Consider the following 22985-nt stretch of genomic DNA (forward strand, 5'->3'; position numbering starts at 1 on the left):
TGCATGTAACACCAAGGTCATATAGGAGTCTAAAAAAAGAAAAGAGGAGGGAAGAAAAAGTGGGGAGACAATCTGTTTTCATTAGAAGAGCAAAACTAGACGCCACTTCAAAGTAACTCGGCACCTGCCAAGGGACCTCCCCGCCGCTCCCGCGGCAGCCGTGCACCGGCAGCACATCAGCGGCCGGGCCGGGCCCGGGGAGGGGGGGTGTCGGTGGCCAGGGCCGGGCCGTGGGGAGGGTCGGTGGCCCGGCCCCCGGCCAGCCCCTCGCCCGGGGAGATGGCCATGGCCGCGGGGGAGCGGGGCGGGAACAGAAAAGGGGTGGTGGGAGATGGGGCCGCGAGTGCCCGCCCTGGGTTGCCAAAGGGCCGTGCACGCCTCTCCCGCCCGGAGATGCAACGGGCGCTGACGGGGACTTAGAAACTGAACAAAATGTTTAAGAAGCCTTCTCCTGGCTTCCCCACAAGAGTGAAAGTCCGACCGTGGCAATGATGGGTGATGCCCCTCTGGCGTCAGCCCCCTGAGGGCAAGGCGGCGGCACACGCGGGGATGCGGCGGCACACGCGGGGATGCGGCGGCACACGCGGGGATGCGGCGGCCGCCCAGCCCCGCAGCCGCCCCGCGTCCCCACGGCGCTGTCCCCCGGTGCCCCGGCAGGGCGGCCCGGCCCGCGGGGGAGGCAAGGCGGGAGCAGCCAGCGAGAAAATAAACAACTTCCCTCGTGTAAAAAGTTGCCTCGCAGGTGCCTGCAGCTGGCGGTTAACACAGACAGTAAGAGGATCAACTCCATCTCCGCCAGTGGAGCAAAAGAGGAGGGGGGGGGGGGGGGAAATAAAAAGCCCCCGCATTTGCTATTCAGAGTTTAGTTAATTTGGATGATAACGGTTAGTGTTTAATCCCATTGTAGGAGAATGAATATACTGAAACCTACAAGGCTCCTGGAAGAATAATGCGGCCGAGAGCACCGCACGCAGGGGCGCCCGGGCGGGCAGCCGGCCCGGCCCGCCCCAACGCCCGGGGCCGCCGCCGCCTCCCGCGGGGCCGCTCCGCGCTCCCGGCCGGCCCGGGCCGGGGGCGAGGGGCGAGGGCTGGACCCCGGCCGCTGCTGCGGCGGCGAGCGGGCGAGAGCGACGGTGCCCTCCGCCGTGCACGGCAAGGCGGGAGGAGGCGGCGGTGGTTCCCCCCCCCCAGTTTAAGTCAGAAGGGGAAACGGGGGTGGAGGTGGGGGGGTGGGTGATGCGGGACGCGGGAGGAGGCGTGGAGGGGGATGTTTTGAGAAAACACCTCCCCGAGCGGAGACGGCCGGAAGAAACGCCGTTTCCACGGCGGCTGCCCGGGGCTCGGCGGCGTGGCCCAGGCGGGCAGGACCAGGCGGCGGGCGGCCCCCCCACCGCCGCCCCCAGCACCCCCGGGGCTTCCCTCCGCGCCGGGGGGCGGCGGCGGGACCGGGAGGGGCGGGGAGGGGCGGCGGCGGGGCCGCTCCGGGCCGGGGGGGGCGGCTGGACGGGCGGCCCCCGCGGCTCGGTGCCGGCCCCGGAGGCGCACCGCCGGCCGTGGAGAGGGCCCGAGGGGGTCCCCGCGGGCGCCGCCGCGCTGGGGGGGGTGTGTGTGCGGGGCTGGGGGGTGGGGGGGGGGCGCGGACGGCCCCCCCGGCGCGGCGGGGCGGCCCCGGCGGGGCGGTGAGGGGCGGTGCGGGGCGGGCCGGGGGCTGGGTGCGCTCGCCAGGCGAGGAGCGCGGCTGGCCGGGCGGAGGGCGGCGGAGAGGAAAGCTAACAATGCTGTGAAAATATGTTTGCAGAAAATAGACAATTGTTGGATTAAACGTATTCAAGTATGAAATAATGCCTTTTTGTGTAAAAAACCTCAGCAATGTGAGCGTACAAAAGTTCCCCTGTGGCAGTTACTTGCTCCCTTTGTGAGCTTTGCGCTCCGGCGTCTCCACTTGGCGCGTTTAACTCGGAGCCCCCCTTTAAACGCGATTGTTTCTTTCTTTTTAATGACATTTACCGGATCAAAACATGCTGTTAATTCGATCAGAAAGCTTTACCCTCCTTAACAATGCCACAATAATTTCTCCTGAAGTTTGTTAAATTGACCAAAATTAGGCAAATGAATAGGGGGTCTGTCGGCGATCCCACTCGCAGGTGACACCGAATAATGCACTCTCGGACCAGCTGCGATCCCCTCTTTATTTGCCCCTCTTTTCTTTGACCCGCATTATTAAAATTTAGGCCCAATGAAACTATTCATACTTTTCAATGGGACATTTTCCTATAGGATAATAGGCTACAAATTGAGCCTCTCCAAAGGAGAGGGGGGGAGCAGGGGGGGTAAAACAACAACGCACAGACGTGCACACCACACAAAAAAGGAGCGTCGTGTGCCAAAGGCTGGCGAGAGCCTCCCCGGGCCGGCGGAAAAAAAAAAAAAAGGGGGGGGGTGGTGGTGGTGGATATCGTGTGCCAGCCCCCCGGTCCCACACCTGCCGGGGTGTCCCCGGCGCATAAAGCGGTGTAAACAAAAAAAGCCTCGCTGCCATCTCTTATAAAGATGGACGTGTCACCAAGTCGTGTGAGAAAAGCCTGAGAACAAACGAGGCCACTCCGTCTCCAAGGGTTCTCCCTTGAACTGGGCGGAACAGCCTATTAAGGGCTTACTTAATTACTTTAATGACTCTGGACAGGCTTTAAAATGCAGTCAGCGCCGGGGCTGAGGGGAGGGGTGGGGGGTGCCGGGGATTTGCAGGCAGGCGGCGGGGATGGGGCCGGGGATGCGGCGAGCGGGGCGCAGGGCGCGGTACCGCGGGATTGCCCTGCGCCCCGCTCGCCGCATCCCCGGCCCCATCCCCGCCGCTATTGTGGGACCGTCACGTGTGTCCCCGAGGTCCACGTGGGGCGACACAGCTGGGCCGCCCCCGGCTGCGTGGACGGGGGCGAGGAAGGGGGGGAAAGGAAGAAGAGAGAGAAAAAAAAAAAAAAGAAAAACAACAAAAAAACCCCCCAACAAACCCTCATCCCTCTCTCGCCCCCTTCCACCCTGATCTTTAATGCATACATTCCCCCGGCGCCGCTCGTCCCTAATCCTATGGGATCAGCGGGCCCGTGGAGGCCCCCCGGGGTCCCCCCCAAGAAGTGATGGCTTTATAAGGGGCCCGGAGTGAGCGGGGATGCAGTGCCCACCATGGCCTCCAAGCTCAAGGAGCGGAGGGTGAGTCGCCGCCCGCCTTTGCGCGCACGGCTCTGCGGGGCCGCCGGCCGGCCCCGGCCCCCCTCACCGCCTTTCCCTTCAAAAATCTCCCCCCAACACCCACCCCCGAAAAAAAAACCCAAAAAACAACAAAAAAAACCCCAAACAACAACCACTACACCCCATCCCCCCTCCAGAACAAGCCTGACTTGCCGGGGTCGCCCGCGCAGACGGGGAGCCCCCGGGGCGGCGCGGAGCGGACCCGCCGCCGGAGCATCCCACCCGGGACCGCGTCGCGCCCGGCGCCGCTGGCCGGAGCGGGGTCAGGACCGGCTGCGCCGGAGGGGTCGGGGCCGGGGGCGGCTGCTCCGGCGAGGCCGGATCCGGCTGCTTTCCCCCCCACTGACGCGCCCCGTCTGTTTTGCAGAGGACGCCGGTTTCCCACAAAGTGATTGAGAAGCGGAGGAGGGACCGCATCAACCGCTGCCTCACCGAGCTGGGGAAGACGGTGCCCATGGCTCTGGCCAAGCAGGTAGGCGGGGGTGGGGGTGGTGGGGCAGCCCCTGCGCCCCACTCCCCGCTGCGGAGCGACCTTGCCCGGTGCGGGGAGGGGGGTGGGTGTGTGGTTTTGGGGGGTCGGGCCGGCGGCGCGCGGCGCAGCCGCAGGGGAGAGGTGATTGCCCGTCTCCCCCGCCCGTTGCAGAGCTCGGGGAAGCTGGAGAAAGCGGAGATCCTGGAGATGACGGTGCAGTACCTGCGGGCCCTGCACTCGGCGGACTTCCCCCGCGGCCGGGAGAAGGGTAGGTGGGCGGGCGCGGCCCCCCGCCGGGACACCCGCGGCCTCGGGGGCGGCCCCGGCCCCCCCCCCCCCCCGCTCCCCGCCCTGCCCCCGGCCGGCCCCTGAGGAACTGGGCTCCGCTGCCCTTTCCTTTCCAGCAGAGCTGCTCTCCGAGTTCGCCAACTACTTCCACTACGGCTACCACGAGTGCATGAAGAACCTGGTCCACTACCTGACGACGGTGGAGAGGATGGAGACCAAAGACACCAAATACGCCCGCATCCTGGCCTTCCTCCAGTCCAAAGCGCGCTTCGTCACCGAGCCCCTTTTCACCTCCCTGGGTTCCCACCCGGAGCCGGACTTTTCCTACCAGCTGCACCCCGGGCCCGAGTGCCCCGGTCACGGCCACAGCCCCGGCGAGGCCGTGCTCCAGCCGCCCTCGGGGGGGCCCTTCCCCTGGCACGGCGCCGCCCGCAGCCCCCCCCTGCCCTACCACCTCCCCAACGCCGCCGTGCCCCTCGCCAGCCCCGGCCAGCAGCGCAGCACCTTCCTCTCCTCCGTGCAGGGGCTGGACCGTCACTACCTCAACCTCCTCGGCCATTCCCACCCCAACGCCTTCGGGCTGCCCCCTGGCCAGCACCCCTCCATGCTCTAGAGACTGGACCCCGCCCGAAAAATCCTATTTATGACCGCGGACGCTGCGAGTTACGCCCGGGCGCACGGAGGGGCTGCCGGGGGCAGGGAGATGGGGGGGGGGGGGGGGTCGCGGAGTGCGGGAAGCCCCCCGGGGCCCGGCTCTACCCCCGCCCCCCCGCCCTCTCCGGGGGTCCGGGTCTGCCCCCCCTCCCCCGCTCTCCTTCCCATCTCCGGGTGCGGTGCCTGTACAAGCGATGCCTTGGAATAAATGTTTATACCCGCCGCCCCTGCTTGTTTCCGGGAGAGAACTTCTTCGAGTGTGTCCTCCAGCCCTCATCCACCCAGGGTAAAAAAAGAAAAGAAAACAAAACAAAACCCACGAGCGGAACTTGGTCCGCGGGTGGGCAGGGCACGGCGCGGGGGGTCGGCTCCCGGTGCCGCCCTCACCGTGGCTGGGGGCGCCGGGAGGGGTGAGGTCCCGGGGATCACCACCCCCGTGGGTGCTGCCCTCCCACACGCCCGTGGAGAGGGCGGGCGTGGGGGGGGGGGGGGGGATGATGCTCCCAGGGACACGCGTCCGAAAGGCAGGGGGATGTCCCGCGTGTTTTGCCAGCGAACTCCCCTGCGGCGCAGCGTGTTCAGAGGAGGGAAAGGGGGGAAGGCGCGGGACGGGGCGCAGAGGGGAGGCGGCCGGTGCGGAGGTGCAGAGCACCGAGAATAAACGGAATAAAAGCTCCTGAGAGCGCGTCCTTCAAGACTCGGCGGCACGGCTCCCTCCCGCCGTGCCTCGCCAGGCAGTTTCGGTCCCACCCGAACCAAGCGTCCTCGGGTGTCCCCGCACCCTCTGGCAGGAGGGCAGGGGGACCCCAGCCACCCCCCCACCCTCCCCCGGGCAGCCCGGGTATTCGCCGAGGGGTAAATTAACTTATTCCAGTTGGGTGGGGAGGTTTGGAGGAGCCTTGACCCGGATTGTTTGCCCAGGTCACGGGATGGGCTGACCCGCAATTTGTAAACCAACCCGACCTTTTATTCCACGACAGACAAAAAGATCTTCATTACAATGAGTAAAAAGTAGAATGTGTATCTTCCATTTAACCTGTAAATACAGGAAAAGCTGCTATTTCGGATTAGTGGAGAAAAGGTCACACGGCGGGATAACTTAATGCGTCGGCCAGACAGGGGAGCGAAAACCCCTCATTTCCTCGGGACACCTTTAGGACGGTAAATCCAGCGGGAACCTCTCTCTCCCTCCTCATACACAGAGCAACATGGGATCAGCCAAACGCATTCAGCAGCAGCAGAATGGCTGGCGCCTATTACGAAAACACGTGTCCTACACTCATCTTCACCAGCGCTGGGTGCAGAATATGGAGAAAATGCTACATGATATTATTCTGTGAGCATTAAGCTCTTGTGAACCCCCTTTGGCACCGAAGCATTAAGAGATGCCATTTTCCTGGAAATATAAATTATTAATAGATTCAGCATTTTAGTCCCTCTTAACCAAATTAAGCAAAACTTTCCTCTGCTAAGTAGATTTTTCTCTCTGGGATTAGCAGAAGGCCACCACGGTCAAATCTGGGGTCATTTACATAGAATTTTGCAAACTCGCACTGGTCCATGACAGTCTTTGTATCTCCAATGTTGCTATTCTGAATTTTTTTTTCCTTTTCCTTTTCGTTTTCACTTAGCTGTGGAGGCTAAACCCCTCTTTGGCTTTACAAGGGCTTTAGGATAAAAGTCTCCCTCCTCCACTCATGCAGGGCTCTGGGCTCACCCCCTGGCCCTGAAAACCACAGCTTTTTCCTCTCAAATTATTTTGGTGTCCGCTAAAGCCAGGGGTACCAGGGATGGGAGCTGAGCTGCTTTCCCATCTCGGATTGCCCGCCGTGAGCACAGTGCACAGGGGTGGATCCTCACCAGCAGCAGGGTACGGAGCTCCCCTGGGACAGGCATCCCTTGTGTTTTGACAGAGGTCCAGTTCATTTGTTTTTACTTTATTTTACATTTCTGTGCCTGGAGGGCAGAAATTTTTAGCTTTTTTTTTTTTTTTTTTTTTTTTTCTGGGCTTATTTTAGCTCTGCCGTGAGCATATCACCCACCAGCTCTGGTGGGAGCAGGTAGGAGATGGATATCACCACTGGTGGGGCCAGCTAAAGACTGTACCTGGTCCCAGGTGGGGTACCTGTCTGGACTGGTGATGCTCATCTTCTGACATGGCAGTGCCATTTACGGGTGTGTGGCAGCAGCTAGCATGGGAACAAATAGAGGGGTTTTGTTCCTGAAAATAAACTACGTTAACTCTCAAAGCCCCCAAAATACTAGCTTCTCTGCTGTGCACCTGCCTGGATAAAAATCCTAATGATGAATGACTTGCTGTATCATTTCCTATTCCTTTCCTTCAGCCTGCATCTTTCTCCTCCTTAGACCCCCAAATCTCTTTTGCCTCATTTTACCTTGCCTTCCTTCCCCATGCCTTTCACATTCTCTTTTCCACCTTGTTTTCTCCCTGTTATCTGAACTCCTCTCTTCTCCTCACACTTTCCAAGTCCAACACATACTGCAATTCTTCTTACCCCAGAAAATAGTTGTACAGCACAGTCGCATCTCAGTAATTTCTTTCTGTTGAAGGCAAAGAATCATTTTGGGATCAAAGGACAGCAAAATGTGAGTTTACGGTTCTGTATCTGATACTGATTCTATTTTCCATTTACTCAGACAGCAGAAGAGTTGATGTCGATCTTTGTAATACTGCATTATTGTAAACATCTCCAACTCCTGAATTTATCATAAGGATTTATTTGCACTATTGTGGAAGTAAAACATCATCAGTTAGATCAAAGAGACATAAGTAGCCTGTGCACAAACTCTGCACCTTAAAAATGTAGATTTTAAACAGTCAACAGGCGAAGCCCGAAAGGAAGTGTTACTGTGCTACTCCTGCTATCTAAACATTTTAAATGCTTATGAACTTTGAACATCTATAACACAGGTCAGAACTCTTCTTTCTTCCCATGGTTTTGCACCAGGCTGAAGGCACCTCTCAAAGCTCTGAGGGCTTTTGTGGCAGTGCCATACTGTGGAGCTCCTAGCCTTGGGAACAGAGCCCATGCCAGAGAGCTCAGCCCCCATATTCATACCAACACAGTTAGTTTGGGGGGCAACTTCTCAATCAGATCACCAGCTAACAAGAAAAGAGTATTTGTATTTTACTTTGGGTCGGTGGCCCTGCTTACAGCATTGGACCACAACCAGTTGCATCAGCACATCTATAGAGGTGGAGCCGTGGGCTGGGAAGAAGCAGCTGCGGGGAGGAGGAGGAACAGCATCGCTGAAGGCTCTTAATCACAGATCCATTCCAGTAGCGATGCACGTGAGACCTGGCTTCCTAGTGGTATGGGTATGATCCCTTTCCCATGGTACTAAAGATCTTGCCAGTCTGTTCTTTGCTTAAGTGTGGCTTTGTTAGAGCCTCATGGCTTCCCATGCATGCTACAATAGTGCCATTCCAGCAGATGAATTCACAGAGATTAGCCTTTAAACATCAGTCTTTTATGACTAACATATAGGATTTTTTTTTTTTTTTTATTTTTTCTCAAAACTAAAGCATCCTTTAATTTATCCTAGGGCAACCTCATGCTTTGATACAGACAGGTATTTGACATACCCGTACAACCTTACTCACTACAACAGGTGATGCCACTATAGCTGTGAGTAAAAGTTAGGGCACAGAGTTTTTCTACCAAAAATGGTGTAATAATTTACCCTTGCTATCAAATTGACTGCTGGGTTTTCAGGACTGGGATCTGTAGAAGGAACAATAACAAATAAACCTATAGAACGAACTTCACATAGTTTCAGTTTCAAAATGAGAAAAGTGTAGCAGGGATCAATGATATTCACCAAGCACATATTAGAAAACGTCAAGAACCTCAGGAAACCATAAATATTGTCAGGAAACAATAAATATTACATGTATCACAACTATATATTGGAATGTTCTAGAGGAATCAATATAACCCGTCTTGCATATTCCACTATAAAACCCCTTTTTATCACAGGATGTAGTAATAATTTTTCTATGCCACCAACTTTTTTCATACAGTACCTTCTCCTCTTTTAAGGAAATGAGAAAAAACATGTCCTGGAGTTTTATTACTGAAAGTATTGTAAATTCTCTCTGATGTCTGGAGAAGGAGAAAAAGTAATTAGAAAAAGAGCAAGAGCAAGAGTACAACCTTTGCTGCATAATGTCAAAACCTGTTAGCCAGCAAAGATCTGTGAAAACTAGTAAAATGATTATTAAAGGTACCACTGTTTACAGCCTGTTACAAATCACCATCTGCAGGAAAGCCAGTATGTTAAAGCAAACAAGAGACTCCTACATGCTTGTTACCTATGTACATATATTGTGGACCAAATCCTTAGCCAGGGCAGGTGGGCAAAGCTTCCTGGAGATTCCTGAAGCTACAGTTCCTTCCATGAGGAAGAGACACAATGGTGTTGCAGCAGCAGAGAGTTACCAAGCAGGTAAGTGATACATATTTTAGTGGCTTCTCATGCTCATTTTATTACTTCAGCTATGCAGCCACATGTTTATAAAGATGTATGCAAAGTAAATAACATAACCTGGTTCTAAACACACAATTACTCTGATCATGAAAGTGAAGTCCTGTACAGAACAGCTACAGAACAGTTCCTACAGCCTCTGGGACTTGGTGCATAAAATATTCCTCCAAGAAATAAAAGACAGCTAGGCACAACAATCTTACTTAAATGAAAGGCCAACCTCCATCTGTGTGCATATGCAGGAGCTGATTCAGCTCTAAGAGGTCAAAGGATCTCCTTTCCATGGTGAGGAGGTTCCAAGCAGCAAAATGGCACACTGTCTTTCTCTGAATATATCATCATCTCACAAGCTATTTGCAACTTTCCATGCTGCACCTTTTCCTCTGCTTTCCATAAAATTAATCTTCTTAGAAGCATTAATTTTCTTAATCTGTTGTATGTTAAATGCAGTTAGCAACTGTGTTATATTCAGCTTGGCTTTATGCTCTCAGAAGGAGCTTTTACCACCCCTTGGCAGAGCAACTTACAGTATTGAATATGGCAAGCAACAAGTAGGTAAAAGATGTGCATCCCTATGAGAAGTATATGACATAGCTAAAAGGATAGGCAAATGTGAGAACATAAATGCTATGCTTCTATTAATGGGAATATTCTATATTAATTTATAGCAGGTTTGAAAAGGGGTTTTGGCTGTATTTGGCTAGCTTTTTTATGAGCTTCTTCCAAAAAGGATTTGTAATCAATTTGCCTTTTCAGATTAGGATCAAATTTGGAGAAAGAATCATAAACTTCATCCTTTTCTAGCAGGAAGTTATGGGGATTTGGGGACTGGAGTTCTGGGACAGAGAGGTAGCCCCTGCTGCCAGCATCCAGCTTCCCAAAGGCCTTTCAAAGAGTCTTCCAGGCACTGCAACTGCAAACAGAAAAAAAATCAAGGTGATCACTTTTTTCAGGAAAATTATAACCATTTATTAGGTCACAAAACCCCTTTGAGCATCTCATCACAGCTGGTCAGGGTGTAAGGTGAGGACATAGCATGCTTTAGAGACTGCAGGTCCATAAGTACACAGTCGGGATGGTGACAAGTTTCCTTCCTTACTAGACTAAAATACAACAATGGGAGGGCAACAATGGGATTTTTTCATTCATGTACTTGGAAAAAACTATTTTGTCATAAAGCAGTATCATTCCATTAAGGAAAAATCTTTTCAGTGGTCTGATAATAGAACATACTGAAATTTATGAGCATCTGACCTAAAACTGTTAGATGTCTCAAAGGAGGAGGTCTAAATATGAATTAATCATCCTAAGCAATCTCTCTAGTCAAAAGGGACAAACTAGGCATCTCCAGAGGTCCATTTATCAGACTGATTTTAACTTCTCCCTTAGAAATGAGCTGATTTTCCTTGGAATATGTATCTTTTCCCTTTTGAATCAGAAGGGAATGCAGGATCAATAGGTTAGATTCAGAAATACAAGTAGGGGAAATACCAGGGCAGCTGAATCCCACCCTCATTGCTGCCAGGCAACTAGTCCAATTTATCTGCTCAGACATTTCAGAAGGGCTATACTTCTCCATGCTAAAATATTACATTTAATTAAAAGAAGTTTAGCCTCTGATGACTTGGTGTGGTGGTGCAGAGCCCCTGGGCCACATTGTGATGTCAGGACCAGACAACATTGTGGTTTTTGTTACTTACAAGTGCAGTGAGTTGGGACAACCTGGCACTTCCTTGTCCTGGTTACAAGTACAGTGAGTTGGGACGATTAGGCACTCCCTAACCAGACCTGAAACTCCTGCTGCCTGGATTGTAGCCCGCTCTGGAAGGTTCAAGATTTATCTGACAAGAACTGTGGCCAAAATGGAAAAACAGTGACCAAATTCAATCATCCTGAGATCCCATAAACAGTGATCCTAAGTGAGACCCTCTGAGCTCTTTGGGATCACAGCAGGCTGTGGCCCAGTATCTCCCCCCTCAGCCGGGACACCTCTCAGGGTAGGTTTCATGAGGATTTCAAAGAGTAGACTTCCACAAGGATTTCCAAGATTGTGCGCTAATAGATATTGATGAAGAAGAAGGATTCAAAGATCATCTGTTGACAAATGCTGACAAAGAAGATTGAATAATTCACTACAGTTAGGTTTTGCAAGGCTTCAAAGATCACTTGATATCAAAAATTTTCTACAATTTGCAAGGAGAGGAAAAGTCTCTATCATAGATGAACCTCTGTATCTGTCTGTTTGTGTGTGTGCGATTTGATTTAGAAAACTTTGTCTTAAGTCTCGTGTGAACCTTGCCATTTTTGAATCTTTAACTAAGTCTCTGTGTTGATTACAGCAAAGTCTATTAAACCACTCTGATAATTGGCTGATGATTAAGTACTGTTAAAAATCATATAACCTAAACTTGTGATTCACCATAATAGTGCTAATAAGTCTGAAATTGCTGCTACCTCTAAGTGGTGTAGGATCCATAATCACTCATTTTGCAACAAAATTATGTACTTAGCAGGATGGCAAGTAGTATCACCAGTTACTTAAGAAAGCATGGTATTAAACCAAACCCCAACTTCTCAGAAGAATGAGTCCATGATAATTGGTATGAATGGGAAGTGGTAGAGAAGCAGCTGAATGATGCAAGGGGTTCAACCAAGGATGGAAAAGATAAAGGTATAATTTGTAAAATGCTAGAAAACTGTTTAGAAGTGGCATACCAGGAGAGGAAAGAAACAAATAGTGAGATGAAATAGAGGGACATAAAGATACTGAAATATTCCTATATTTAAAAATAGAACAACTGCTAAAACAACTTCTGGAAGCTCATTTAAAAGCACAGAAGTTAGGAGAACTTGTTGAAATCATGTTAATGCAAGCCCCAAAACCCTGCAACACAGTTCAAATCATGAGACTAATAATATCCCCTGAATACTGGGATGGAAATATTTGGGATGATTCAAATAAAAACATCTCAGACAAAGATAACCCCCTCCACCTGATTGAGCCTCCCCAGTACACTGGTAAACCAATTATAAAAACAGAAGAAACTACCAGACCACGGGGTGGAGCAGGAGATCACACTAGAAAAACAATCCCATTTGGTCCAATTCAAATCGCCAATTTACAGGACTGTTACGGCCATACACCTGGAGAAATGGAAACAGAGTATTTGTGGAATGTGTGCTTATCCAGAGGGGGTGGAATTTTATTAAATGGAGATGAATCAAATGGATATTGGGGACCAGGTGTCTTTTTAAATGCTGGCTCCAACGCCCTGGAAGATACTCATTCAATAATGAGTAGAGTGGCATATTGGGCTGGAGGAATAGATGTGCTAGAGAGAGGAGCACCATCTATCGTACCTATAAAATCTCTAGATGAACTTTCAGTTGCAGTGACAAAGGCTGATTGTATACAGGCTACACATGAATGTTCTCCATATGATGTTCCAATCTCAAGAACCACAGATTTTGCCATACTGAAACCATTAATTAGGGGAGCCCCAACTGTGCTTAAACCTTACCTCACTGTAGAGCGAGATGAAATTAAAAGGGACAGAGAATATAATGCCCTCTTAGCCACAGAGGCCAATGACAGTTCCACACAAAGAGCCATAAGGCATCTTCCCAACTGGGCAGAACTGATGCATGACATCATAAATCTTGGGCAAGAAACAGGATGGGACAACATGTGCAGTGGAACCAGAAATAGAGGTTGAAATGTTAGACAGGGTAAGCAAGCACCCCAGAGCGGATCTCAGGAATTGAGACCCATTGACTGACAGTCAGGTCCGGGATGAAAGGAATGAATTGTGGAAACGAGCGCTGGGAATGGGTATTCCCAGAACTGCCATTCATAGACAACCAACTGGAGTTATTTTGAGCCTGATGGAAGCTTTTCACAAGCAAAACGTAGCACTTTCGCCTGCTACTGCTCCCCCTCAATCATCCCACAAGGGACCTCCCAACCCTTCTTTTCCTCACGAAAGGAATTGCAGGAACAGAAACCAAAAAACGGGTAAATTCTGGACAGCTATTGGGCCTGCCTGTCTAAAAAGTTGATATTTACTGATGGTTAAGTGATGATGGCTATTATTCTTCCCATAGCTCCTCACCAACAACCAATTAAATTCCTATTAGATACAGGAGCACAGTTTTCAATACTAACAAAACAAGATGTGGAGAAGCTGGACTTACAACCCAGGTGGCAGAGGGTAAATGGAGCAAGTGTTATTTGACAAACTGCAAAAGTTAATTTATGGTTCCTGGGTGATAAAGGCATGTCAACTACTCACAGTTAAAGATCACAATGAAAATATTTTGGGTTTCAATGTTTTGAACTGCTGGACCTGGGGCCTGCTGAACAGCAGCGTGTGGTTCTTCCGTTCAAATGATGACCCCACCCCTGACAGAAATTGGGAAGCCAAAGTGCATGTACCCTGTGCAGCCCCTGCACTCCCCGATTCAAAAGTTACTAATGTACAACAATACCCAATTTCTGCTGAGGCACGAAATGGAATTTCTGAGGTAATAGCAGATTTGGAAAACAAATTATCTCCAGAACCCACTTCCCATATAACTCACCTGTCTGGCCAGTTCGGAAACCAGACGGGAGGTGGCGTTTAACAATTGATTATCGGCGCTTGAATGCTAATACAGCTCTGCTAACAGCTGCTGTACCAAACATTGCAAACTCAACAGCTACTTTGCAAGCAGCTGCACACCCATGGATGGCAATGTTAGATGTGAAAGATATTTTCTTTATGGTCCCCTGACAAGAAAAGGATAAAAAGAAATGTGCTTTTACTTGGAAAGGTGTACAATACACCTTTAACAGACTCCCCCAGGGAGATAAACATTCTCCCACAATTGCTCATGCTGCACTTGCTGAACTTTTACAGTCTTGCTCCCCCATGATGTGAAACTATACCAATATATAGATGATATTCTGAATGGAGGAACTTCCCCTGAGACAGTGGGGGAAGTGGCAGCAGCAGCGTGACACGCTCTACACAAAGCAGAAGTTGAGATACCCACCCAAGAGATGTCAAGAACCAGGTAAAGAAGTAAGATTTTTAGGCACTTGGTGGATTGCAGGTACTGCAGCAATTCTACTGGATACCCTAAGTAAAATAGAACAATTGCAGATACCTCAATCTAGGAAAGAATTACAACGGCTCATAGGTACTATAGGATACTGGAGGAAGAATGCACCTGGATTTTCTGTCATTGCTCATTCACTGTATTCACTTTTACTAAAGGGAAAACCATGGAAGTGGGACCCAGAACACGAAGAGGCAGACAAAACATTAATGCAGGAATTAAAAATGTGTCAATCACTGGGGCCAATTCACCCCCACGATCCTATAACAGCAGAATAGGGTTTTACCAAACATGGTGCTCACTGCAATCTATTTCAAACTGGCCCTGATGGACCAGAGACGTTTATTATTCAGCTCACTGTATTTAAAAAAACAGACCAGAGATAACTCCAAATGGGAAAAGGGACTTTTGTCTTCAGTTTGAGCGGTTAAACAAGTTGAGAAAATACACCAGGGACAACCTATTCAGACTAGAGGTCCATTTAATTTGCTAGAGACAGTCCTAAAAGGAACATCTCCCCCAGAAGGAATTGCACAAAAAGCCACCACCAGGAAATGGTATGCCTACCCAGTGGGAGTAGCAGATGAAATGCCATTCACTGAAAGATGTAAAAAAATTTTAAAATTACAAATGCCTATAAACACTGACCCACTAGCACTAAAACAGCCATTTAAACCTTCACCAATTCTAGACGCACCTCCCTTCACTGATAAAACACAAACTCAGGGCATTTGGTTTACTGACACCTCAGCAAAAAGAATAAATGATAAATGGCAGTATAAGACTACTGCATTAGAAATTAACACTGGCAAACAAGTAATAGGAGAAGGTGAAGGTAGTGCACAAGTAGGAGAATTAAGGGCAGCTGTTCTAGCAGTACATAACAGAGTAAAGGCTATCTGTGTTGACTCCTATGCTGCACAGGCAGGTGCTACACAATAGGAAGCCCTAAATTTGGAAGTACATAGATCCCCAGTCTGGAGAACCAAGGACTGGCAACTCTTACGAAACATAGCCAGAAAAATATGATTCAGGATGGGATGGGTGAAATCTCAGGCCAAAGACATGTATCTGATAAACCAGCCACAAACTGGAAAAAACAAGTAGATGAATTAGCCAGAACAAGGGAAATAAAATCAAGAGATACATCAGATTCTGAATGGTACCAACCAGAGGAATGGTTACATCAAAAATTAGACACACAGGCTGAGAAGCACTTTACTTTGCAGCCCAAAGCCAAGGCTGGCCTCTAAACAGAAAAACAGGTGAAACCATCCTTACAGAATGCCCCCCAGTATAAATTGAAATTGCAAACAGATCACCCTGCTAAAGCACCACCTTTGCACATCAACGAAAAGAAAATTTTATGGTCTACATGGCAAATTGATTGTATCAGGCCATTTAAACCCTCTGCAGGATATCGACATATCCTCACAGGAGTGGAAATAGTCTCCAGCTTGCTTATGGCAACTAAGTGACAAAAAGCGGATGGATGAAATACCATAGGTCTTGGTTCTCAAGTCTACCTACTCCTGATGCCATCCACAGTGATAATGCCTTGCACTTCTCACACAAAGAGAAGCAAGAGTGGGCAAACCAGGAAGAAATTCAACGGGAATTTCACATCCCCTACCATCCTCAATCAAATGGGATGGTAGAAAGAGCTAATGGCCTATTGAAAAAGAGCCTTAAGCCACATGAGGACCAGTGTGTCACTTGACTTTCCAAAGTACTTCATCAACTGAAAAATTGGTATGGCCCCACTGGAAGCCCTATAAACCGAGTATTCTTTGCAAAAATCGAGCTTAGCACTCCACCTTCTGGGAAAAGGGAACATCCAACAACATCACAGCCAGGACAACCTGTAATGGTCAAGCTACCATCCATTGGTACCGTGCCAATTCTAACTTAACCTCATGGCACACTTGCCTGGAAGGCTACTGATAGCAGTGGTGCAAAACACAGAATTAGTGCACAGTGGATTTTTCCTTTTTTCTAATGGGATAACCTGTCTGGAAAACCCCATTGAGACCAGACTATTTTACTTTTTTGTCTTGCAGCTTCCTCCAAAATTAAAATAAGAAACATTGTTCTACTGCTATTGGATTTTGATAATACTCGCGTCCTCGCGAACGCCCACCTGTCTCAACTTGATCATCAATCAAGGAATCAGCCACAATTGTGTCAATACAGATAAGCCACCAGTTTTGTTATTAAAAGACAATAGCATAAACGTGACCTGTAAAACACAACCACCTGTTACCGAAGGATGTGCATACAGTATGTTTATTTACAATAACTCTTACACACCATATAGAAAATGCTATAACACTGCTCAATACATAACATCGTGAAGGGACATTCTGATGCTAAAATATCATGTATATGGAACACTCTAGAGAGATGCAGCATAATATTAGGAACAAAATCACTGAACCTATCACAACTACATCAGTACCTACTTTGAATACTCCCTCGGTTTTACTAATGAGTCTTACTGAGAAAACCCTAGAATGGCCATGGTCTCAAGCTCATATTAAGTGTACCAGAACCATGGAAACACTCTCTGGTAAGGGAAATCTAAATCTTTCCACCATGGTCATGCATGGAAATGAAGTATACCTAGAAAATGAGTGGAGCTGGTACGAAGATGAAGCTTATGGCAAAGTTTCCCTACTTTGGGGAACAGTAGGGGAAGAAACTAAAATAGGGTGCTAGATGATCAGTGGGTCTGCCCATGAAAAGGCATACAAGATTTCTGTGTACAACATTACATCAAACCCAACACCAGACTGGGATATAACACTTTTTGCCAATGAAATAAAATTGAGCTGTTGGCACAATTTTACCTTAGTACAACCTGTTACTACAATTTGCATGTGGGCTTGTGATAATGTGGGACTATCATTTAGATTTAAAATAGACATTATTAAGCCTAGCACACCACCTACCACTCCTCACTTTACATCCACAGTGATTATAAAGGACAAGAAAAAACTCTATTGCCACAAATTTTTGAAATGAGACCGTACATGATCAAAAATAGAGGTCAACAACTAATATTGTTTAACCCATCATGGTCCCTCCAATGAGTGGAACTATCAATGCAGGTTAATATCTCTGCAATTAAGCCTACCTGTTCACCTTACACAGGATGGTTAGTGTGGTTGCTTGGGCAAACCCTCACCTCTCCAAAATGATCAAGAGGGGATGTAACTGGCATCCTAGAAGCAGGATTCAGGGTATTAAGTAGCACAGATGCTGAAGTTTTAGCAAAGAAAATAAGCTCAGCAACAAGTATTTCACACAAATTAGAACGTCCATTACAATCTCATCTATCAGCATTGGGAACTAACCAATAGCTCCTATTCGATATATTACTCTAATGGGAAAGGATTAATGAAAAAGACCACCAACTAATTGTGGACACACTAGGTGCAATCCAAATTAAAACCTCTCTTGCTCTTAGCTGTATTCAATCTCAACTGTGGGTACAATCTACTGCGGCAGAAATTGTAAGAGAAGGTGAAGGGGGCATCCTACCCACTGAAATTCGAAAGGTAATCTGGGATAATACGACTAAATTTGAAAGAGAATTCCAGTCCTGGTGGCATGTAGTTAATTCCACTTATGACACTACCAACAGTAAAGCCGCATCTTTTGTTTTGACAGTATGCAATGCTTCAGTATGTATCATATACCCAATCATTGTGCTATGATTAAATCACCATGGAACTCTATCCGTTAGAACATAGAGTATGGGCCCAACCAAATGGGAACAAATGGCAAACTACCGATGTTGATGAATATGCTATAATGGAAAACCAAGGATTTATTTCTGAAAGTAACATCACTAAGGTCCAAGACATTTCTCTTGCCACTGAACAAAATGTCTGTCCTTTTGCAATACACCCTGATGAAACCCCTGAAACTGTACCAGTATATATTGGAAATAGATGTGTTTGTATAAGAACTCTTTGTAATTCTGTGTTTATAGATGACACCACTGCAGAAATAAATAATCAAATATCTATAACTGCAAATTTATCAAAATTATAGAATGTGATTTTAATTATTTGGCTGCTGTCAAAACCCACCAATTGTTGCAATCTAACTATACATTGTATCAAGATTTAATACCTACCCCTATGGGAATTAATTTCACATTGGTAAGGAAACTGTTATGACATGATGACCTGAATCAATTGCTGAAACGAATTCAGAGCAACGGACAAAACTCACTGATTACTGTCCATCATAATGCAGAGGAGATACACCATATCCTAGAGAGAGTGAAGAAAGTTGAAGAACATCACTGGTGGGAAACTCTTTTTAGATGGTCTCCAATGGCAACTGGGACACTAAATCTGATGCTATACTCTACTGCGGTTCTATTGGCTCCTGTTATGATATGTTTGCTATTGAACATTGTTCTATATATCAAAGTTTGGAAGATGACAAAACAAAGTATGCTATTACAAAAACCTCTCTGTGTATATAATGTTGTCTGATCCCATTTGATGAAATAACATATATGCTTCTTTATTAGTCATAGAGGTTAACCTAAGATAAATTTTCACTCAAATGATAACTAAAATGTGGCATTGTTTACTTCTAGGCACAGAGGCAAGAAGTGACCACACCATCACTCTGTGGAAAAGATAAATTGACTTTGGTCACAGGATGAAATGTGGTGGTGCAGAGCCCCTGGGCCACATTGCGATGTCAGGACCAGCCAACATTGTGGGTTTTGTTACTTACAAGTGCAGTGAGTTGGGACAACCTGGCACTTCCTTGTCCTGGTTACAAGTACAGTGAGTTGGGACGATTAGGCACTCCCTAACCAGACCTGAAACTCCTGCTGCCTGGATTGTAGCCCGCTCTGGAAGGTTCAAGATTTATCTGACAAGAACTGTGGCCAAAATGGAAAAACAGTGACCAAATTCAATCATCCTGAGATCCCATAAACAGTGATCCTAAGTGAGACCCTCTGAGCTCTTTGGGATCACAGCAGGCTGTGGCCCAGTATCTCCCCCCTCAGCCGGGACACCTCTCAGGGTAGGTTTCATGAGGATTTCAAAGAGTAGACTTCCACAAGGATTTCCAAGATTGTGCGCTAATAGATATTGATGAAGAAGAAGGATTCAAAGATCATCTGTTGACAAATGCTGACAAAGAAGATTGAATAATTCACTACAGTTAGGTTTTGCAAGGCTTCAAAGATCACTTGATATCAAAAATTTTCTACAATTTGCAAGGAGAGGAAAAGTCTCTATCATAGATGAACCTCTGTATCTGTCTGTTTGTGTGTGTGCGATTTGATTTAGAAAACTTTGTCTTAAGTCTCGTGTGAACCTTGCCATTTTTGAATCTTTAACTAAGTCTCTGTGTTGATTACAGCAAAGTCTATTAAACCACTCTGATAATTGGCTGATGATTAAGTACTGTTAAAAATCATATAACCTAAACTTGTGATTCACCATAATAGTGCTAATAAGTCTGAAATTGCTGCTACCTCTAAGTGGTGTAGGACCCATATTCTCTTACTTTGAGACACTCAGCCAAATAAAAACTTCTACCTCATCTACAAGACCTGTTGCTCATTTGAAAAAAAAATAAAAATCCCATTTTTTGTTATGTAGACTCAAGTTGTAGCAAGTCCTGCCACTGAACTGAAACAGCTGATTAGTGTTTAATGCTCCCAAAGCTTGGTTATCCCAGTTGATAGATATTTTTAATGTACTAGTTGCATGTACTGCCAGAACAGGTGGAAAGAATTTCAGGTGGGGAAGAATTGGTTTTTACTATTTCTCTCTAGCAAGGACTGTTTCAGACAAAACTGTTAGCCATCCACTGAAAGCCAGTGTCCTTTCTCCACAGTCTAGTTGTCACAATGTCAGGCTCAGAAGCTTGAGCCCCTCCACGGCACTGATTTAGCTCCAAGATGCCTGCATACTAGCAGCCATGTTATTCCCCTCCCACCTTTGTCAACATGAAGCAAAGGGCTTCAGAAACTCCTTTTATGAAACATCTACATATAAAATCAGAAAATCGATACTGTTAAGTACATGCATACTAGGGGAGAATTTTGTCATTGATTTCTATGGAAACCAATTCTCCTCTCCTCTTCTTTATAGTCACTGAAATTTTACCAGATATGGCTGCTAACATGAGTGAACAGAATAATTCTGCATTCTCGTGAATGTACTTGGGAATTGGCATTTCAACACAAATAGATACATTATAGGATAGACAAAGTTTAATCCCTTTTTTTAGAAAAATAATTTATTTGATTTTTTAGGATTCATCATCAGCCAGTTTTGCCGCTGAAGCTTGTGCTTCATGCATTTTAAAAAGAAAGCTTATCCTTAGCCAGGTACTATTGTGGCACTGAACCCCCTACTCATCCAGTTTTGTTATAGTTTTGGAAGAGCGCACCATGTTGGAACACAGTTTCATGGCCATCATTTCTTTCCTACTGAAATAAGTTACATTTTCCCACACCATGACCACCAGGATGTGAGAATCACAGCTGAGCTTTTTAATAACCTTAAGTTACCAGCTCTTTTTTAGGGTGAACAATGCTTGGCATTGGGAAAACATGCAGAGCTCAAGGAGTAGACAAATGTCTCACAAACTCCTGAAAATCCAATGTGTTGTCCTTATTACTAATTAAAGTTTCTCAGGCTTGCAGAGTTCATGTGCTATTTCAGACTGGATGTCAAACCTTCCCTCAATACACCAAAACACAAAAAGTAATAGCATTAAAGTGAGCAACAACAATAGATAATGACTATTTTGAAGAAAAATAGGAAGTTATCCTTATTGTTAGTCATACAACTGTATGACTTAACCAGCAAACTCCCAGCAAAGTCATTGATGCCTTCAGATTTTTTTCTAAGGATCATAGTTTTATGCCAACAGACATGAGATTGCTAAAAAGATAGAAAAGCCTCTGAATGAGTGACAATGAGTGGATCTCCAGAGACATCAACACCCACCATGGATTCATTTTTACTTCATTTTTACCATGATTTCCAAGGTCATATATCTTACTACTTCAACAGAAGGTACACTATTTCCTGAGTGAGACACCTAAATCTTCAAACTCCTTCTCTACTGCTGAGTAGTGTTTATGCACTAAGCTTTTAATAACCGTACACAGCTTGAGGCAGGGAAGGAAACCAATACAAAAAATTGGAAACAAGACTCTGCCTGCTATCATGCTAATACAATTTCTCCTTGTGATTTGTCTTCCAGTGCCTTCAGCTGCCTCGACAGATTTATCAAAATAACACAATTAATGTGGTCCCAATGATGTGCTCCAGGATCCACTGTAGTCCTGAAGTTTTCCAGAAGATGAGATTACCGAGGTTACAAAGAGTGGAATTAATTTTGACAGCTACTCAGTCATCAGATTAGAAACAGGGAGCAGGACCCTACTGACAGAGGACCACAAGTCAAGACTAAACTCTGTATTACTGCCAGTTTGCAGTCCAAAATTCCCCTCTAATTTCTTCTTGGTTTTGCTATTATTCAGACCATAATGTAACTATTACTTTGTATTATGGAGTAGTTTCACATAGTTTCCACATTTTTTACACTATATCCAGCTAATCACTGCTCAGAATTTATGCCAGTGAAAAGAGTAATGCAGTTTGCAGTGCTGACCCTGCAAGGATTTGCACCTAAACTCAACCTCATGCACTTGGCTTGCTTTACTTTACTGAGGGCTGTTTTACACAGATTGTGGAGGAATCAGATTTCGGAGGAAAACCAGACTGAGGTAAAGTGTTGGTATCACGGAGATTTCAGAGGAACCAGCAAGTTAAAAAAAAAAAAAATAGTGGTCATAATGTGCATTCTTCCAACCTAGCAAGGACAATATCCCTGAAAACGGCCAAGACCAAGATTAGTGCCCACAAAACTGTCAGCTGCATGCTTGGAAGTAGGACCTCAGCTGCAGCCCTAAGCTTTCCTACCAAATTTTAACTCAGAGGAATCATAGTCAGTTCTACCCCCATGGAAGACAAGCTGCTCTTCAGGACAAAGAGAAGTAATATTGCAGGAGCAAGACACCTATTTTTCTATACCTGCCAGGGATATCTTCCATCTACTTTTTGGACCTGCTTATTTTCCTCTGTTTCTGTGCATCTTTCTCCTCTTTAGGCTCAGATCCCAACCTGAACTGCAATCTTTCATCAAAGAGTCTAGGCAGCCCTTTTCTAAAAGAAAACATAAACCATTTGCTCCTACTTCTCTTTTCAACTGCATGATACCTCTCCTTAACCAATATACCAGAGCATAGGTGAGAAACATTCCTTACTGAAATACCTGCCAGTATAATTTCAAGCTGTTTTTCTTCTTAAAACATAACCACAGGTACGCCATTACTGGGCAGCACTGTTTAAGTATGACAGACTGGATGCTGTCCTGATTTATAACCTCTGCCAGCTCAAGCAAATGCAGGAACCAATAACTTTGCACAATCCCTCTGAAGGGCAAGATGCCCAGATATAATGAGGATGTATCTTCAAGGAGTCTCTCTAGCCCACCTGGCATGGCTCAGGAAGGCAGCTCAGCCTATATGAGAAGGGTATTTACCTCAGTGCCTGAAAAAGAATAAGCAGGCCAGGGCATAATGCAGCCTAGCCATGGCAGGCTCTTGGGGCTGTATCGCCTTATGTCTTGCAAATCCCTCCAATGGTAATAAGAG

General features: G+C 47.0%; 1 protein-coding gene across 2 annotated transcripts; it reads left to right on the forward strand.

Annotated features, from left to right (window-relative positions):
* The first annotated feature begins 2905 nt into the window (after nucleotides 1-2905).
* HELT (helt bHLH transcription factor) lies at nucleotides 2906-4882 on the forward strand. Of its 2 annotated transcripts, none has more exons than XM_042808129.1 (4): nucleotides 2906-3207; nucleotides 3614-3718; nucleotides 3890-3986; nucleotides 4123-4882. In XM_042808129.1, exons 1-4 carry the CDS (start codon nucleotides 3181-3183, stop codon nucleotides 4617-4619), a joined length of 726 nt encoding a protein of 241 aa, XP_042664063.1. In that variant the 5' UTR covers nucleotides 2906-3180; the 3' UTR covers nucleotides 4620-4882. The 2 variants fall into 2 exon arrangements, with proteins under 2 accessions (XP_042664063.1, XP_042664064.1); XM_042808130.1 differs by having other exon boundaries at nucleotides 4126-4882.
* The last annotated feature ends 18103 nt before the right edge of the window (nucleotides 4883-22985 follow it).

This window comes from Tyto alba, unplaced genomic scaffold, assembly GCF_018691265.1.
Source record: "Tyto alba isolate M040663 unplaced genomic scaffold, T.alba_DEE_v4.0 Super-Scaffold_6, whole genome shotgun sequence".
Lineage (NCBI taxonomy): Eukaryota > Metazoa > Chordata > Aves > Strigiformes > Tytonidae > Tyto > Tyto alba.

Excerpts from the sequence above, each read along its gene's own strand:
- HELT (XM_042808129.1), top strand. The coding sequence starts at position 3,181 with ATGGCCTCCAAGCTCAAGGAGCGGAGG. Across the intron at positions 3,208-3,613 it reads CCAAGCTCAAGGAGCGGAGG|AGGACGCCGGTTTCCCACAA; the intron begins GTGAGTCGCCGC and ends TCTGTTTTGCAG. Across the intron at positions 3,719-3,889 it reads CCATGGCTCTGGCCAAGCAG|AGCTCGGGGAAGCTGGAGAA; the intron begins GTAGGCGGGGGT and ends CGCCCGTTGCAG.